This window comes from Leishmania infantum, chromosome 9 (assembly GCF_000002875.2).
Source record: "Leishmania infantum JPCM5 genome chromosome 9".
Taxonomy (NCBI): domain Eukaryota; phylum Euglenozoa; class Kinetoplastea; order Trypanosomatida; family Trypanosomatidae; genus Leishmania; species Leishmania infantum.
The window spans coordinates 267,182-285,723 of record NC_009393.2 but is presented as its reverse complement, the minus strand read 5'-3'; the positions used below and the strand labels follow the sequence as shown (position 1 = coordinate 285,723).

The following is an 18,542-nucleotide window of genomic DNA, read 5'->3' as shown; positions in this document are numbered from 1 at the left end:
CCACCTGCACCGGTACACCAGCGATATACCAACACGCACATACAGAGCAGAGACAGACAGACAGAGAGAGAGGGTTGCGGGTGCGTTCTTGTCTGATGCGTATCGGCCAAGAGGTCCGTCTCACACTCTCTCTCGCTCCCATCACACCCCCACAACACACCACACCTCCTGGGTGTGTATGTGTGTTGCTGTCCAACTGCGGCCTTTTACGCCAGAAGCCGCGGCCACCGCCACCCCTCTGCCTGTTCTCTCGTGAAGCCCTTCCGCCCTCACCCCCGCGCCCCCTCACGCCCGTCCGACACGTTTGTCGTCCCTCATTCGCGGCGGGTAGAGACGGAGTGGGCAGCCGCAGCCGCAGCGACAGCCTCTGCGGTCTTTATTTCTTTTCCCTCGTTGATGCCTTTCTGTTGTGTGGCTGCCTGATTGCCCCCTCCTCCCTCCCACACACACACACACACCGCCAAACTTGCGGCAACCTCCTCCCCCATCTCCCCTCGCCAAGACCCTACCCAACACCGCCACCAAAACGTCATTTCTTCGGTGTCACGTCATGGGCTACAACCCCGACATCCCGTCGACGTGGAGCATCAAGCAGCTCCTTGAGTACGCGCGGCAGCGCGGAATCGACGTACCAAGCGGGTGTGAGAAGTCGGAGCTGGTCACGATCGTCGACGAGTACTTGACAGACGAACTGCTCGCGGAGCACATTCGCAAAGAAAGCGCACTGGACACGGACGTCATTGAAGACATCGTAGGCGCTAGCACCGCGTCCATTCTGCGGCATGTGGCACACTCCTCCTATACCAGCGTGCTGCGTCGCCATCCAGAGAAACTGCAAACGATTATTGAAGCCGGCATCGAGCAGCTCCAGTCGCTTCCGTTCGTTGCACGGCTATGCAGTGCGCGAGTGCACAGTCCTGTGCAGGCGTGGCTGGGCACCTTAGCCTCGGACTGCGGCGATGGCAAGCGTCTGCTGACTGTCCTCACAGCGTCAAACAGCGACGGAGCAGCCTCGCCGGTGTGTGGACGCTTCTGTGGAGAGCAAGAAATGGTGGTACGCTGCCTCGACTGTGGCGCCGACTCCACATGCGTCATGTGCATGGACTGCTTCCGCCACTCTCCGTGCGTCAATCATCGCTACCGTATCACGCAGAGCTCAGGCGGTGGCATGTGCGACTGCGGCGATCCGACCGCGTGGAAGCTGGAGTCCTTCTGCAGCCGTCATCGTGCCGCTGCTGCAGCTGCAGCAGCGGCGGGTGACGGGAACAGTGCGTCCGACCCCCTCGACACCATGGCGGAAGAGGATCGGGTGTGGGCGGTGCCGGTGCTGCGAGGCATTATTCAGTTCACTGCTGTTACGCTTCTGCAGCACACGCGTCTGCAGGTGTTGCAGAAGCGGGCGCAGTCGCGAGCGGGAAAGCAGCGAAGGGCGACGAGCGGCGCCGGGAACAGCACTGCTAGTGGCAGCGGCACTAGCACAGCCGGAAGTGCAGCAACGGCACGCTTTAGCGACGCGGAGGCCGCGCTGCTGAACGATGTGGCTCGCATCTCGGACAAGTTCGACTGGTTAGAGGAGTGGATGTCGGAAGTGACGCGGCAGCTGTGGGAGCTCATGCAGGCCAGCGACATCGCCAAACGTCTCGTGGCGCAGCTCTGGGCAGAGCCGGTGCGAATGGCGGTGTGCGGCGGTCCAGGCGCAGTTGCCACCGCCGTGCGCGACAACGAGGAAGAAAAAATCGTCAGGGAGACCGGCACGGCCGCCTCGATGGCGGACCCCGTCCTCGACGCGTTACCGCCAAACTTCACCTGCGTGCACATGGTGTTCCTTCACGAAGCATCGCGGCCCGTGACGGCCCACGAACAGCCTCTGAATGCCACCAGCAGATCCGCGCCGTGGCTCAATAACCTCCTTCGGTGCGTCGGCCACTGCTTGAGCGACGCCAAGTTTCGCCTCCCGGTCGGCGGGCTGATGGCGACATATGCCGAGTACATCAACGCACAGGAGCGTGCTGAGGACAAGAACGAATGCTTGTCGCAGTACCAGGTGCAGGTGCTAACAAACCCCGACGTGATCCGCCACTTGATGACACCTTCACACCTGCCTTACAAGGCGGCAACGAACACAGTGCTGCACAGAGAGCTGAGCGCGTTGCTCTACGCGTTATGGCTCGCGCGTGACACCGTCAGTGGCGCCTCTGCGAACCCGGTGACGGAAACGGCGGCGCTCTCGCGCGACGGGCTCCTGTTTGTTGCCCACCAAGCTACGCCCGTCTCGCTGGCCAGCGTGACCGCGTTGCAGTCGTGTCTGAGCGGGTCCCCTGCAGCCTGCTACACACTTGTGCTGAACCGACTTGCGTGGCGCGCCTTTGCGCAGGTCGCCGGCAGCCTGGCTATCAGCGGCTACATCTGCAAGGACCCCGATGCACCAACCGACTCGCAACACTACCCCACGCCGGACTTCATTGGTCGCTGCATCTCGCGGCACATGTGGTTGTGGTTGCATGCCATGCGGGTGGTTCTGTCGTGTCTCCTGAGACTGCCTGCGACAGCAGCAACGGATTCATCGGCGTCGATGCCTGCCCTGTCCCACGACGCCATCGCGGAGGCGCTGGGGATCACGACGGAGCTCTGGAACACGTGGCGCGGTGCCACCGCCTTCGATACACCACCGGATCGCCTGCGGCAGAAAGGCCCGCTGCTGGAGATGCTGTCGGCGTGCAGGGTGGCGAATGGGCAGGACGAAGCCCTCTTGCTGCTGGAGCACGGCCCCATGGCGGCGGCGCAGTCACGCGTACTGGGAAAGCAACCACTGACGGAGCAGGCAGGAACGGCAGCGAACGCCAAGACAAGCATCCTGGCGGCCCCGGCGTTGGCGACGGCGATGGGGTACACAATACAAGCTCTCTATGAGATTAGCCGGACCATGGATGTCGTCTTCGAAAAGCAGCGCGACGGCTTTTGCCGGCGGTGTCGCTCCATCGTGCTGGAGCGAAAGATCTCCACGGGTCTGCCGAAAAGCCAACAAGCAGCGATCCATCGTGGCACTTCACAAAACGAGGAGGCGCGCGACGCAGACGTGAGGGCAGGTGCAAGGCTCCAGGCGCCGTCGACGTGCTCGGTGGACATTGTGGAGTACACGCTGCTGGAGCCGCACGCGCACGCCACTACCCTTTCCAACCACCTCCCTCGCCTTTTCGGGGCTGTCCTCACGGCGTGGGTCATCGAAAGCCAACGCGCCACATCTCGGCTGCAAAGCGCGGCGTCATCGCCCTCGGCCGCCCCGGCGGAGGTACTCGCCACGACTCGCGTATCTGGCCTTTCAAGGACGAGCACGAACAGCACCGCGCCAACAGGAGAGACGTCGGGCCTCCCGGTTACCCCAGCACACGCGCGCCGCCCTCTGCGGTCTCTGCTGGACGCCTTCTTTCAGTTGCGAGCGGAGGTGACGCGCAACGAGCAGGATCGCCTCACCTTTTCTCAGCAACTCCTCGATTCGTTGGTCATGCCGCATGTGCTGACCGGCCAGGTCTTCGACGGCTTGTGGCGCCGTGGCGATTACGATGTTTCCTCTGCCGTCACAATGTACCTGACATTCTCGCGCGGGGTGTCGGCAGAATTCGACATCCTGATGATGCAGGTGCTCACGATGGAGCTGGCACCGGCCGACATGGCGCTGCAGATCCTCCAGCGCTTCTCTTACGCGAAGCGACGCCTGCGCGACGCGGACACAGAGCATGCGAGCCAGGCGCCGCGGCGACGTGCCAGCACATCGCACGGGCAGCAGCCAGCGGAGAAGCTCCCTGAGAAGCCCTTGGGCGTCCTCCCAACGATGCTGGCAGCGCGGCGGCCGTTCTTCAGGCGCTGCCTGAACGGCTACAGGCACTTTTTGCGCCTCATTCTCACGATCGTGACGGACGTGTCCAAGGCGGCATTCCAGGCCCCCATGTCCTCGCCCGTCATTGACCGCATCGTCGGGGGCCTTCTCGCGCACGGCAAGGCCTCCCACTCCACCATCGTCGCCAACGTCAACGGAACCGCCCGTGGCGGGGACTACGGCGACGCCGACGAGGACGAGAAGGACGCCAGCGGCAACGTGATCAAGTTCTCGAGGCTGATCGACGACGCGATCCGGAAGCTGGCGGTCGCCGAGGACTCGGCGCAAGGGAAGCAGTTTCGACTGAAGGGCGTGGATGTGTGGCGCGCACACGTGAGCCTGTACCACATCGGGGTCGTTGATAGTCATCTCGAGGAGTTTTACAAGACGTATCGAGGCCTCGCCAGCGCAGCGGATGCGGCGAAGCCGCAAGAGGCAGAGTCGCATGCGCTCGCTGATGGCAACAAGGGCGACGATGCCACGGGCGGTGGCGGGCAGCAGCAGAAACGCATCTCTCTGCCACCCACACAGCTGTCCGACACGAGCATGTACGCAGAGCTGGTACCCACCACCCGGGCGTTGCTGCACACGGATGCCGTCCTGTTGCCGGCGCTCTACGTGCTGCACGTGTACGCCAGCTGCCACGTGCCCGCTGGTGTCGCTGCCGCCTCGGATGTGAAGGCTGCATTGGCGGACAAGGAGGGTACGGCTGCCTCGGCACAGGAGTCGCCGCTCTGTCGGCACGACAACGCTATGCACGAGGGTGCCGATGATGGAAGGGAAAGCACCGAGAGCGGGAGCGAAGATGACCCCCACGGTGACGGCAGGGAAGACGCCAACGTGATCACGCGCGAGGCGTTGCTGCACGCCACCACAACCCTGTACCTGTGCATGCAAGACTGCGTCTCCATCACGCGGGCCATGCGGGCTATCGAAGGCTACAACGGCGAGATGGCATCCGCTACGGAGAAGGGCGTCATCTCCTGGGACCTCCTCGAGCTGTACCTGCGTCGATTCGCCATCAACGAGCCCTCCTTCACTCACGCCTCGTGTGTGCAGTGGCTGCCATTGCCGGAGCTGGTGCCGTGCCAAACCTTGCTCCAGAAGCTGCAGACCCCTGTTCAACTCCACACACACACGTCAAACGGCACGCCCACCGTCACCACCACTTCCTCCTCTGCTGACATGCTGCACCGTCTGCGTGGCTATCTGCTCTCGAACAAGGACGCCGATCCTTACGGGTGCCTGGAGATGGTGGAGGCGGTACTCGTGCAGACTGGGCTGGCCACCTTTAACACAGCCGACTTGCTGGATGAGCAGAAGACGAAGGATGAAGCGGCGCAGAGCCGGAAGAAGGTCATTCAGGAGCGGCAGGCCATGTTGATGCAGCGCATGCGCAGTCGCGCGCTGAAGGCATCGGAGAAGATGAAGGCGGCCGCCACCGCGGCGCAGCAGCAAGAAGGCCAACGCGCTAGCGAAGAGGCCTCTGGCCCCGCGGCATCGGCGTCGGAGAAGTCCCCGACGGGCGGGGTGATTGGCTCACTTCTTGCGAAGCTGCTGCTGGAGCTGACGACGTTGGACTGCTGCGTGTGTCGCTCCTCGACGGAGGAGCCACTCTTTCTGCTCTGCCACACCGGCACCTCCGGCGTGCTGCCTCAGCTGGGCGCGCTTTCGCTGCCGGACGGCCGTCATGTGCACAGCCACCTGAGCATGTGCGGCCACGCCGCACACAAGTCGTGCGTGGAGAAAGTGTTTGTCCGGCTGTCAGTGCTGTGGCAGCGGTGGAACTTCCGGAGTCAGTTCTACCTCGGCCCCACGGAGTTCAACTGCCCGGTCTGCACAACCATCATTACGGCGCTGTGCCCGATGCCGGTGCTCTCCGGCGGCGGCAACGGCGACTCGACGACCCCCACCTCCCGGACAACGCGAGTGCTCTCGTCGGCTGCGACCCCCTTTGCGTCTCTCTTCGAGGAACTTCAGAACGGCACCGTATCGGCCAGCAACCAGCGCGCCGTTGACGTCGCGGCGGAGTTCCACACAACCTTGGCAAACGCCGCCGTCGGCTTCAGCCCGTCCGAAGATGTCCCCGCGATTGTGTCCGCCGAGGACGAGCTGCAGCAGAAGAACGAGGCTGCCTGGCAGCTGTCCGAGGCCATCCGCGCCTTCTCTTACGCCTGCCACCTGCAGCTGGAGGCCATCAAGGCCGGCCAAGAACTCACTCATCGTGACCTCATCGGGCTTCTGTCGGTGCTAGTGAGCATCATGCCCGCTGAACTGGAGCGGCAGCAAGCCGACCTGCGTTCCAACTACGCACGAAACATGCAGGACAACGAGAGCTTGCTGGTCATGGATGCGCTGCTGCAGCCCCGCAACGCGAACAGATTGATCAGTGCCCACGTGCTGACACAGGTGCTGCCCTCTATGCCGGCGAACTTTGTAGCACGGCTCCTTGCCGTTGCGTGTGCCAGCAACAAGGACGACAACGGCGAAGGGGCATATGCCGCCGCCGCCGCCGCGTCGCTGGAGGAGGAGTTTACGGGCGTGACGGCGGCGCTCTGGCAAACCGTGGGTGTGCTGACACTGCTCAAGGCCCTTGTCGTCGAAGATGCCCATCATGGCGTCGTCCTCCGCAGCAGCACTTTCACCGTGGCGGGCGCCGTCACCTTTGCGGTGCTGAGCGTGGCCAGTGTGAGGACTCCGGTATCCCGCTGCACCTCGATTGTGCGCATGCTGCAGTACCTGTTGCCAGTGCCGCACAAAAGCACGGAGGCGGAGCTGCAGGTAGTTGGCCAAGATATCTTGGCCTGCATGCAGGCGGCCACCACAACAGCCACCCTCTCCTGCTCCAGACATAGTACGGAAATCGCGAAGTCAGTCGTGCCCTACACCACACCAGAGGAGTGGGTCGCGCGGATCGCGGAGAAGCTGCTGCACCTGCCCTCCGTGTATACCACCGTTCTCACACGCTTTGCAGAGCACAAGATGTGCACCATATGCCACCAAGAGCCGGCAAAGCCAGTCGTGTGCTGTCGATGCGGGAAGTTGATGTGCATGCAGCCGCCAAGCTCGCCACCGGAGCTGTACACGCACACGCGCACCTGCGGTGGCGCTGTTGGAATCTTCCTCGTTGTCCGTACCGCCAACTTCTACGTGCTGGAGCTGACATCTGGGCGTGTCTACCACTACCCCTCCAACTACACGGACGAGTACGGCGAGCACGACCGCAACCTGCGTCGTGGCATTCCGCTCTTCCGCAACACCGAGGAGACCCAGAAACTGGTCTTGACGTGGATGCTGAACAAGTGGGGTGCCGTATCGTCCATTTTCGGCGTCGCAAACCGCATGGACCTCTCCACCCTGTAGCCTGACAGTCACGCGGAGGGGCCCGCGTGCGTGTGTGCCTATATGTTGGCGTGGGTGATGTGCCGTCAGCGGCGCCGTCGACTCTCGTTCTTGCTTTCTCTGGCACACCTCGACGCGTCGACATCAACCTGCCGCCTCGGGCGAACCGGGGGAAGCGAAGAGGGAACGGAAAGGGGCGGACGGATAGAGCGAGCGAAGGCGCCGAGATATGTGATGTCCACAGACCACGGCGGCCTCGAAGCGCGGCCATCACACGCACAGACCCAAGCAGGCAAGCGCCCACAGAGACAGACGGGCGCTTTGCCGAGGAACGTCGGCGAGGACACTCTCTTGCAATGGCGGGAAACAAATTATGTGTTGCTGTTATGTTTTCATGCCGCCAAGAAGCGCGCACAGGTTGGCCCCCCCCCCTCTCATCCCTCCCTTTCTTGACTTCCCCAGCCCCACGCACCTGTCTGGACATGTGTACACGTGTGTGTGTGTGTGTGTGTGTGTGTGTGTGTCGTCGTCTATCTTGGCTTCCCTTTTCACCCTAACTCACCACCTCGTCCACGTCTCTCCCACTGTCCCCCTGCCCATCCTCATCCACCAACCCCCCCCCTCTGCCGCACCGACCCACCGCCCCACTCATGGCATCTTCCACATTCGCCCACATTGCGCCCGGGTATCTGCAAAAGGTGCGCCCCATCCCCACACCATTCCGGGCGCGATCACCGCTGAAACCGAATATGGACACATCCAGTACGCCCCTCTCCGCTTCTGCCGCTGCCTCGAGCCTTGTGTCCTCGCCATTCGTGCCCTGCATCGAGGACTCGGCGCATACGCGGAGAGTCGGACGCCACCCCGTGCTGTTCCAGCGCACCCTCGACGCCGTCAGCTACCGCTACCTCACTGCATCCTCTCGACTGGCCTGCACGGTTGCGTCCAGCAGCAGCGACAAAAAAGTGAGCTCTGTAGCGTTGCACGCAACGGCCACCGCCAACGCTGAACACGCAGCCTACGTGACGACGCTCACGGAAAACTATCAAAAGCTGTGGCAGCAACGCAGGTTGGTGCCAAAGGCGGCACGACGAGAGTGGTTTGAAACGGTGGTGGTGCATCTCAAGGCACTGAATGCATTGGGGGCTACTCTTGCCTGGCTGACGGACGCGCCCGCGACCGTCACGTCTGCCGCGCTCTCCGACCATTATGGCGAGAGAAAGCAGCAAAAATCGAGGAAGCCTGCCCACGACCCACTCCCGCTGTGGTGCCTCTGGCAGGACGCTCAGCGTCACCTGCACCACATGTCACTGCGTCTGCGTCCGCGGACCCCGGCCGCCGGTGTCGCGTACGGGACGCGTGAGGCGATGCGGATGTCTGACCTGGTGCGCATGGACAGCTCCGCCTTCGCCTGGCGGGTGCGCCAGTGGTGTCGCATAGCAGCGCTTTTCCACAGCCCCCGTTGCGCAGATACGGAGGCAGCATCATCACTGGTAGACGTTGCTGAGGCGGTTCATCCCGGCATGATCGCAGATGTGGTATGCCGTGTGGGTCCCGGCGGCAGCAGCTCAATGTCAGCCGCGTTGCCGTTTCCAGACTCGTTTTCGGCGGAAGAGCCGGAGGTGGCGCATATGCTGCTCCTCTGCCTCGGCGCCACATCCGAGACCGCTGCCGAGAACTGTCTGGCCCGCCAGTACGTGGCCGGGGCTTTGGTGTACCGCATGTTGCTTGAGGTGACGCTAGGCCGCCTTCGTGCGCTGCCGCGGTGCATCTTCACGTGGCGTCTCTTGCGGGATGTTGTCCGTGACCATCTCGTAACGTCGGCGGCTGGTTTCCTTGATACCGACAACGAGCAAAGGGCAGTGCTGCTGGAGATGGCAGCCTATGTGGAGGTGGTGGTCATCCCGTACCTCCAGCACCGTGACTGCCACCTGGAAAGTCTGCGGCACACTGCAGCGCAGGTGCATGCTCAGTTCACGCGTCTCGCCTCTGCCAAACTCGAGCAGCTCCGCGCAGCCGTCGCGCGTGCCGGTGCGGGGGACGGCGACCAGACGGAAACTGTCGCGCAGTCAAAAACAGGGACAGCAGACGCGGTAGTGGGTGACCTGACTGCGGCAACAGTCCCGGCGGCTGAGGCTAGCGCGGAGGTCAACAAGGAGGAGCAGGGACGCCTCCCTGAAGCGCAGCGCCACCGCATGGCAGCATCGATGGAGCCCCTCCTCCGTAGCGCTTGTGCGGGCGGTGCCCCGGCGTTCGCGAAAACGACAGCGCAGCCGCTTTCCGTCTCTCACACAGAAAGCAAGTCGGCGGTGCAGGGCGCGAAGGACGTCATTGCCAGTATTATTCTCGGAAACACGGCCACCTCTGACAGAGCTGAGCGTGATGAGACTGGTGGTGGACACCAGGGCGACGCGCCCACGGCGCCGTCGGGGTCGTGGGAGGACGCGCTGTTATCGATGCAGCATGACTTTCATGGAAAGCGCGTGGATGATAGTGTCCTGCACTCCTCCGCGGCGCGGATTTCTCAGCTGCGGTTCTTCCTGTACCACTACTTCACCCAGAGTCCGACGCTGGCTTTCGATCGCGTCTCCGACACCGCCGCTGCCCCCGCACACGCGGAAGCCGCAAAGGAAGGAGAGGCTTAATGAAAGAGGGGGTATCGCCCCCCTCCCCCCCTTCATGGAGAGGGAAGAGAGACGCGCTCGTGCACGCGGCAAGAGCTGCGTCGGTGTGTTCACAGAACCGCGTGGTTGTGAGCATCCCCCTGAGTGGGAGATAAACAGCAAAACAAGAAGGGAACGTCGTGCGCTGTTGGGAGCTATAGTGCGTGTTCGTGGGTGGATGATGGGGAAGCAGTTGAGGGAGGAGAGGTAAGCCTGGCGAGAGGAGGAGAGAGACACGCACCCCTCTCGCCCTCTCCCCCTCCCTCATGCATCTTTTTGATTCTATCGCTGTATGAGCGTCGTCTACCGCAAACACCTCTTGGCTTCTCTGTGCCTTTTCTTTGCTCGCCTTGCGTGGCCCTCTCCCCTCCTCACCACACCACACACACGCACATCCACGTATGCGTGCACGTCCGTGTGCATCGCCGCCTCTCCTCCACACCACCTCTTCCCTCCAGCACATTTGTGAATCACACGTGAAGGCGGTCAGGAGACGCCCCCGGCAGGGAAAAGGAAGCGACGTTACAGAACGGGGTGTGACGCCAGCGCACACCCACCCACCCACCCCCGCTTCCCACGGTCGATCTGTTCGCTTAGGAGAGCGAAGCGGAACACGAAAGAAAGGCGGTCTTTCTGCGAAGATGTTTGTCGACGATGCCGCCGGCACGCACTTCGACTTCGAAGACACGCTGCCCAAGGAGCAGCCCCGCACGGAGAAGAAGCTCGAAATCTGTCAGGACTTCCAGCGCGGCCGCTGCCGTCTCGGCGACGCCTGCCCGCAGCGCCACATCATCTCCGCCTACCGCACCGTCCAGACAAAGGTGTGCAAGCACTGGCTGCGTGGCGCCTGCGTGAATGGGGACAACTGCCTTTACCTTCACGAGTACGACAACCGTTATGTCCCGCAGTGCGCCTTCTTTGAGCGTGTGGGGGAGTGCACCAACCCTGAGTGCCCTTTCCTGCACACGAAGCCGAACGAGTCACAGCCGGAGTGCGCCGCGTACCGCCGCGGCTTCTGCCCGCTGGGGCCCAAGTGCCGCCTCCGACATGTGAAGCGGGAGTCGGCGTGCCCATACTACCTTGCCGGCTTCTGCCCGCTAGGCCCACGCTGTCCGCTAGGGCACCCCATCCAAGAGCGCTACGACCGCGATGCCGTGTCTAAGCGCATCCTGGCCAAGATGATTGTGGAGCGCGCCGATGACCCAACCTTCAACCGCAGCGCAACATGCTACCGGGCCGGCTGCTTTGACCCCGGCCATCTCGCCCCGGACTGTCCAGGTCCGCAGCACAGCGTTTTGCACAAAGCCCTAGGCGAAATTCAAGAGCCGGGGCAACCCACTGGCGGCTTGGAGAGCGGCGGGCACGGCGGTGGTGGCGGCGGCTCCCATCGCCGCTGCTTCTTGTGTGATCAGGAGGGCCACACGGTAAAAGACTGTCCAATGAATACGCACCGTAATCAGCACCGCGCCGGGGGCGGTGGCGGGCCTGGCGCCCCACACGGCAGTGGCGGCGGAGCTGGAATGGGTAGCCGACGGCGATTGCGGCGAGAGGGCGGTGCCGGCGGTGGCGGCGGCGGTAGTGCTGGTGCTGGTGCTGGTGGTGGTTTCGGTGGCGGAGGCGGTCGGCGACGCCCCGGTCGCGATCACTATTAGCCCACCCCCACCCCTTGGGCAAACGGCGGAGAGAGAGAAAGCAGGCAAGGGGGAAAGGAAGCCTTCTCCGTCTTTGGGGTGGAAAGTCGCTGCAGTTGCTGTTGCTGTGGAGCCGGCCCAAGGCCCACCTGTCTGTCGCCCTCCTCCCTCCTCGAGACAATCTTGACGTTCATCTCTTGTGGCTGCGGATGCCTCTCCCCGCATGGAACCAGAGCGAGCGAGCGAGTGGACTTCACGGATTGCAATGACTGCACGTCGCTGGCCAAAGAGAGACGGAGACGAGGCATGCGTGTGGGCCTTTTACTTGGCAAACCTCTCCGAGCACACACTACTGCGTTCTACCACCGCATGGAATGGCATGCAGTTGGGAGGGCAATGGGAACGGGTCTTTTATCTCCCAAACACATACTTAGCAGACTGTGCCGATGGCCTTGTACCTGACAGGTGGTCTCTGTTAGCGGCGGCATGCGCATCACTCCACCATCCCGCTCCAGTCGCTGCGCGAAGCTGGATGGCATAATTACGTCTCCCCTTCGGCTCCAGCAACTCTTGCCCACCCCCCCATCTCTCTTTCCCTATTCCTATTCCTCACTAGTGTATGTGAACAGGGTGTCTGCACGTGTCTATGACTGGATTTCAAGTGTCCTTCTTTGGTCCTTAAGCCCACCCCCTTCACCTTCCTTTCCTCTCCTCCGTCAACCTCTGTCAGTCACCGAAACGCCGCTCTGAAGAGTGCGCCACCACGATCTTGCACGTGATTGTGCCCACCTACGCATACACATGCATCATACATACATACACATTTATATATATATATCACATACAGCAACAAGACACATTACCGTTTCTCTCCGCCTCTGTCCCTCTCTCGTCCCCTTCCCCGCCTTTTCCGCTCCTTTCATACACGGCCCGCCGCTGGTTGATCCACGCGTGTATGCCTCACATAGAAACGATACATCCGTCTTCACTGCTTCCCAGTTCGCGGTGCCGCTACGCTTCTTCTTCGCTGCCGGCCGCCGCTGTCGTGCTTTACCGTCCCCTTCGCAACCTTTCTTGTTCCCGCTTTTGTACCCAGCCTTTCCACCTACACCTACACACCCCGAGCACAGCATCGAGCACCGGTTTCGCAGAGTTCTCTGTAGGAGTGATCGCTGCAGCAGGTGCTGTGTATCTGTGCAGCACCTTTCTGCTGCTCTGTTTGAGAGATCCGCTGCTAACGCACACACACACACACACGTCAGTTCATCCCTCCCTCCCTCTTCCGTCTTGTATCGCATCGTGAGCGTTTGGGAACATCTTTGGCGCTCACCTCCTCCTCCTCATTCCCCCCCATCGCCACCTCGGCACGAGTAGGCGCTGCCCCCGTAACAAGTCGCATCAAGCGCGGCCTTATATATATATATATGTATGTGTGTGTGTGTGTTGCATCGGCGTGATTCTTCGCTCTCATCCGCTCTCGCTGCCTCTTCCACTTCATCCATAGAAACAATGCGGCCCACATGTGTTTGTGCGGTGCGCGCCGTGCGCATGTATGTGCCAATGCGCGTCGCGGCAACTGGCGGTGCCACCTCATCTGCAGCGTCTCCCGCTGGCGGCAACGCCTCCACATCGAGTGAGGTGCGTGCCGCTCGGCGCATTACAGAGGCCGTTCTCAGTGCACGCGCGAAGCACAAGCTTCAGCAGCGGCAGCCGTCTCCGCCTGCGCCAGCTCCGCCATCGTTCCGCGCAAAGGCGAAGGCGCCGCGCTCACCGGAGTCGGGCATAGAGGATGGGGTTGTGAAGGACACGGTGACGGCGGAGGTGCAAACTGCTGCGCGACTCGCGCTCTCCTACGGCAAGTCCGCCTTCATGACGCACCTTGTTCACCAGCACGACGACGCCCACCAACGCCCCGGCACAGCCTCTGCGTCGGAATGGGATCAGCCGATGGTGAGCGACGCCGGCGAGCCTGAAGCCTCGGCGGTGACGGCGTCCTCCGAGACATGTGCAGTGTTGCCCCTTCGTGCCGGCACACCAAAGATCCCGCGCGCCGCCGCTGGAATGCCGGGGCTGCAGATGGCCATCGACAAGTGGTGGGACGACCTCACCGACGAGGCGAGGGTGCGATGGATCACATCGACGCCGCAAGGCCGCCGCGCACTGCAGCATGCGACGAAGCTCACAAAGTTTGGGAATGTCTTTTGTGGCCGAGGTAGAAGCAGCAACTCCGGTGCACACGTGGTGCCCTCCATGGAGTCGATGCTAACCAAGTACAAGAGCACGCTCGTTCAGCCGCGATTGCCACGAGCGGCGGCATTGGTCCCATCACCCAAGGAATCGATTCTCCGAATGAAGCTATACGATGAGAAGGACGCGTCTGCAAACCCCAGCTGGAAGTCGACCACGGTGTCCAGCGCCTTAGCTGGCATGATGCACGCTGCGTCCGAAAACAACGCGAACCGTCGCCGCCTGCGCGACAGGGCCGATGCAGTGCGACGAGAGGAGCAGAGAAAGTTGTGGCACCAGGCACTCGTCCAGTTCCTCGGCGGCGAGTCAGCGTTTACGTTTGTCCACGACGTTAAGGATTTACAGCAGCCTCGCACAGAAGCGGAGCAGGCGGTGAAGCGAGAGGCAGATGCCCAAAGTGGAGGAGGAACCGGGCATGCTACAACAGTGGCGCCTAACACACCGGCGGCGACAGCCACTGGTAACGCCACACCGAAAGAGATGGCGGATGCCGGGGCGCCAGTTGCCTTTTCCGACGGCCTGCTGGATATGTGTGAAGGCCTTGGCATCCGCAGTCCGCGGCGCGCGTATGTTCTCTCACGTGTCTTGCCTGAAGTCGATGCAGCGAACGCCTCCGAGGGCCCGCCGCTTTCGTTAGCGGAGGTGCAAGACTTGGCGAAGAAGTGTTCCACCGAGTACGACGAGCTCCGCGACGACGCGGTGCGGATGGCGCATGAGGCCGGCTTTGCCTCTGCCGAGGATGCCGTCCGTGCCTTCGAGCGAGAGCAGCTGGCGCTCGCGGTGGCGCGCGTGCAGGCAAGGCTACTCATGTTCCAGGAAAATCTCCCGCTTCTGAAGAGGTGCGTGAACGTCCTTAGCAAGTAGCACCTGCTTCGTCACCAGCGCTGTCTTGTGTCGTAGCGAATTGTTTGTGCGCACCGCGCATCTCTCCTTCGCTCCTGTCTTTCACTTTCTACTATGCTGTCTCGTGCGTAGCGCATGGGTGATGCCTGCACACATAAGCACCCATATACATATATATGAACGAAGCGCATATGCGGAGACAAACACCCCTTCCCCTCTCCTCCCTCCCCCCTCCCGAATTCGTCTCTCCAATACTCCAAGGAGGTATCTGCTATGGCGGCCACAGCATGGCGTCGCCGTTCCCTGTTGGCCATCGTCGCCTTCCCCCATCACCCCCATGGTTCTTTCTCCCTGTCGCTCACATGCCTCTACTTCACATCACGTCCTCCATTCCACCTGTCTGCAGCCCCTCCCTCCCTGTCTCCTCAGAGCGAGCACGGTGATGTGATTTTGCATTTCCGCTTTTCTTTTCTCGGCCCTTTCGCTGTTTCTGCTAACGGTGCCTTGCACCTCTGCAGACCCGTCCCAGCTCACGCGTACACACACATATATATGTGCATAGGTACGCCGGTACGATCCCCCTCCCCTCCGCCGTCTGACATCCACGGATGTTCCCTCGCCCGCGCTGTGGCTCATACAGAAAAGCTAAGTCGAGAGCTCACGCCCTACTGCGCAGGTGTGTGAGCCCTGCTGTACAGAGAGAGAGAGAGCAAAGACGGAAGAGAGATAAGGATCAGGCTTGCAAGCTCGTATTGCGGCTGTTTTGGGTGGCCTGCGAACGTCTTGTGGCTCGTGGTGCTTCTACCCCGCGCGCTTGAGTGCTGGTGCACGTTCCTCTTTGTTGCGTCGCCGTCGTCGTCTCTCGATCGCCACACACCCAAGCGCACACGCGGACGTGTACAGACACGCACACGCACACACGCAGCCGAGGCGCCCAAGTATTCGTCCTGAGCGTGAAGAAGATAACAGCTGAAACGAAGACGATACGTGTGCGGCCTTCATACCAAGTCCAGCCCGCGTGTGTCATACCACGCACCTACCCGGAGGGGGTGCGTTGCTTTTATCCCTTGTGGTTCTCCTTCCTCCTTCGTGCCCATCCCCCTCTCCCATCCACCAACCCTCGCCGTACATACGTTATATAGAACGAGAGGGAAGAGAAGAACTCTTTTTCAGTAGCTGTACACCTCCCTACTCCCTAACTCCTTTTCCTGCAGGTGTGTGTGTGTGTGTGTGTCAGAGTCTTCCGAGGTCGTCCTACCATTGCTTGATACGTCATCATTTCTTTGCTTGCCTGCTTCCTTCGCTGTGTGTGTCCTTCATTCTCTCTCTCTGTGTATAGCTGTACGGTAGTTCTTTCTCGTGTCTCTCTTCTCCATTTCGTCAGCCCTTCCACATGTACTCTTTTTCTCCCGTGATGCCCAGCAAGACCGCCGCTTCGCCAGCCAACGAGCTCGTCAGCAGCAGCAGCAACAGCAGTGTGGAGTTGGTCGACGACATCAGGGAGTCGCTCGACCGCATCGAAAAACTCCTCAACCGCGGTCAGCAGCTGCTGTACGGTGATAACGCGGCCGATGGCAAGCAGGCGTACAGCAAGGGGGCCGCGGTGTCCCCGGACGGAGAGCCTGCGGACGCAGACGCTGTCTCGATCCCGACCGCGCGGCACGTAGACGCCAACTGCGGCTCCTACCAGCTGCCGTCTGGCATGCATGTCGGCCTCCCCCTGCGCGGCACTGGCACCAGTGCCGCCGCAAACGCGTCCTTTTACCCGCAGAGCACCCCCCAGCACCCGGCAAGCCGCTTTCAGAGAAATTCAGAAAAATTGTGCCAGCGCTTGTCGGGGGAAAGCAACCACCGTTACCCGTTGCAGAACGGCTCGAACCGCAGTAGCCTCCACGCCCGCCCGCGTGCGAGCCCGGCGTCGATGGGCAGCAAACGTCTACCGCCGGGCTTCAAGAAGGACAAAGTGCTGGTCTCCGTGCGTGGACGGCGGATCGTTCAGATCCAGAAGGAAGGCGGCATTGTGCCTAATTTTGAAGAGGGCCTCGACGCTCATGACACGCCGCAGAACTTTACCATCGAAGAGCTGAAGGAGCGCATCCGCCGTGAACTGGAGGAGTACCGACGCTTGGGCCCCCTCATGCACCGCTACGAGTCGTTCCGGCGCCGGCAATGCGTCACTGTCGCCAAGCGTGCGCCGATCATGAAGATTGCTTCGAGAACATTCACTGCGGCAACGACGGCAGCGCTTGGGAGCAAGCCAGTGAAGCACGTCCCCGCACTAGCCTCTGGGGCCACGCCGCAGAGGGCGGCCAACCGCTTCGGCGTCCATGCCGCGGCGGCCACAACGAAATCTGGGCCACAAGCGGCCTCCGCGTCCAGGCAGGCGGCGAAGAGCACTAACGGCACCCCGGTGCGCAGCACGCTACGGAACTCGCACGAGAAGGGCCGCGTGGAGACGAGGCGTGCCAACCGGGAATCGCACCCCCCTGTGATGGCGCCGCCGGTGAGCAACACGTACAGCGCCTACTACAACCCCCTGCAGATGAGCGCGGGCAGCCGCAGTGCGCCGTGCGAGCTCTCGTCGAAGCAGACGGCCGGGTGCAGCTACGTCGTGCCGCCGCATGCGAGCAATGTGTCAACGCGCAAGCCCCGCTCCCCCTCGGCCGCGGCCGTGTCAAAGTCATCGACGACGACCAGCGAGCTGGCCACTGAGGAGCCGGCGCGCGTAGAATCCCTGTCGGGCCCCTTCATGGACAACAAGGTGCACAGCACAAGCACGCAGCTCTCGGCGAACGCTTCACCTGCGCAGCTGAAGCCGCCCACCCGCACTACTGAGCCCCAAGACGACATGGAGGAGGTCAGCTTGCCAGACAGCATGGAGGACTGCGACGTCTCGCAGCCCTACGTTGCACCACTGGATCTCAGCGTGATCAAGAAGTAGGAGGTATGGCAACGCACATGCAATGGCCTGACAAGCGCCAAAGCGGGTTGCGACCCCATTTTCGGGATCATATCAACCGTGAGTTTGTAGTGCCTCTGTTGCGTCAGCACGGACAGAAAGAAAACATATGAAGTTTTGCTGGGTTATGCATGTACATAGGTGCCTGCCTCTCTGTGTCTGTGTCTGTGTGTGTGTGTGCGTGTGTTGTTTCCTTTCCCCCATCCTTTTATTCCGTGTCTTTGCGTTTCTCGCTAAGGTGATTCCCTCAGTTGGCTTCATCGCCCTCCCTCCCCCTCTCTCGTGGTGTGTTGCGGGTGCATCCCTTTGGAGTTGGACGAGAAAGATCGGGGGAAAGAGAGTAACTGCAAAGGGAAAGGAGAGACGAGTTATCTCGTTCTGCTTCTGCCTTCGTTTACCTGTTCCTTCTCTGTTTCCCCCTCTCTCTCCCCCCCCCCTCTTCACGTACTGTTTTTGTGGCGTTGCTCTGTGTGTGTGTGTGTGTGTGCAGTGATAGTCGTGATGCCGTTGTTGCCATACGGTGTCAGAGAATATGCGTGTGTGCAGGGCGAGAAAGCATGGTCCTGTCTGTGTTCACCGCAAGCCAATGTGTGGCGTCGGAAAGGAGCAGCGGAAGGCAGACGACCCCCCTCTCACTCTGCAGGACAGCCCTCCGCTTCCCGCACGCGCCTCCTCTCCCTCTCCCCCTCCCCTGTCCCTTTTTCTTCGCATTGGTCTCTCCAAAGTGCGGGCAAGCCGGCGTTCATGACGGCATCGTGGGAGATCGCGTCGCTCCTTTGCCACGCAAGCGCGTGCATGTTATCGGATGCCTTCGGAAGCATCGAGTTGAAAAGATGCAACCAAACACGCCACGACGCCCGTTCAGGGGCCAACCAGCGACACGCCGCTTTCGTCAACCCATACGCGTCCGTAAAACGCCCATGGGCGGGCACCCGCGCCCGAAGGGAAGAGAACCCCCGCCCCCCCCCACACACCACGAAAAC

At 61.7% G+C, this 18,542-nt stretch overlaps 5 protein-coding genes across 5 annotated transcripts; all 5 read left to right on the top strand.

Annotated features, from left to right (window-relative positions):
* Positions 1 to 550: 550 nt before the first annotated feature.
* Positions 551 to 7,237, top strand: LINJ_09_0790 (putative ubiquitin ligase; the record flags this gene model as incomplete). Its single annotated transcript, XM_001463499.1, has 1 exon — positions 551 to 7,237. The coding sequence occupies one exon, from the start codon at positions 551 to 553 to the stop codon at positions 7,235 to 7,237; it is 6,687 nt and encodes a 2,228-aa protein (XP_001463536.1).
* A 728-nt stretch (positions 7,238 to 7,965) lies between these two features.
* On the top strand, positions 7,966 to 9,861 carry LINJ_09_0780 (conserved hypothetical protein; the record flags this gene model as incomplete). The annotated part of the gene is made up of 1 exon (XM_001463498.1): positions 7,966 to 9,861. One exon carries the CDS (start codon positions 7,966 to 7,968, stop codon positions 9,859 to 9,861), a length of 1,896 nt encoding a protein of 631 aa, XP_001463535.1.
* Positions 9,862 to 10,520: 659 nt separating this feature from the next.
* Positions 10,521 to 11,531, top strand: LINJ_09_0770 (putative cleavage and polyadenylation specificity factor 30 kDa subunit; the record flags this gene model as incomplete). Its single annotated transcript, XM_001463497.2, has 1 exon — positions 10,521 to 11,531. One exon carries the CDS (start codon positions 10,521 to 10,523, stop codon positions 11,529 to 11,531), a length of 1,011 nt encoding a protein of 336 aa, XP_001463534.2.
* Positions 11,532 to 13,070: 1,539 nt separating this feature from the next.
* LINJ_09_0760 (conserved hypothetical protein) lies at positions 13,071 to 14,621 on the top strand (the record flags this gene model as incomplete). The annotated part of the gene is made up of 1 exon (XM_001463496.1): positions 13,071 to 14,621. The coding sequence occupies one exon, from the start codon at positions 13,071 to 13,073 to the stop codon at positions 14,619 to 14,621; it is 1,551 nt and encodes a 516-aa protein (XP_001463533.1).
* A 1,372-nt stretch (positions 14,622 to 15,993) lies between these two features.
* On the top strand, positions 15,994 to 17,541 carry LINJ_09_0750 (conserved hypothetical protein; the record flags this gene model as incomplete). The annotated part of the gene is made up of 1 exon (XM_001463495.1): positions 15,994 to 17,541. The coding sequence occupies one exon, from the start codon at positions 15,994 to 15,996 to the stop codon at positions 17,539 to 17,541; it is 1,548 nt and encodes a 515-aa protein (XP_001463532.1).
* Between the last annotated feature and the right edge of the window lie 1,001 nt (positions 17,542 to 18,542).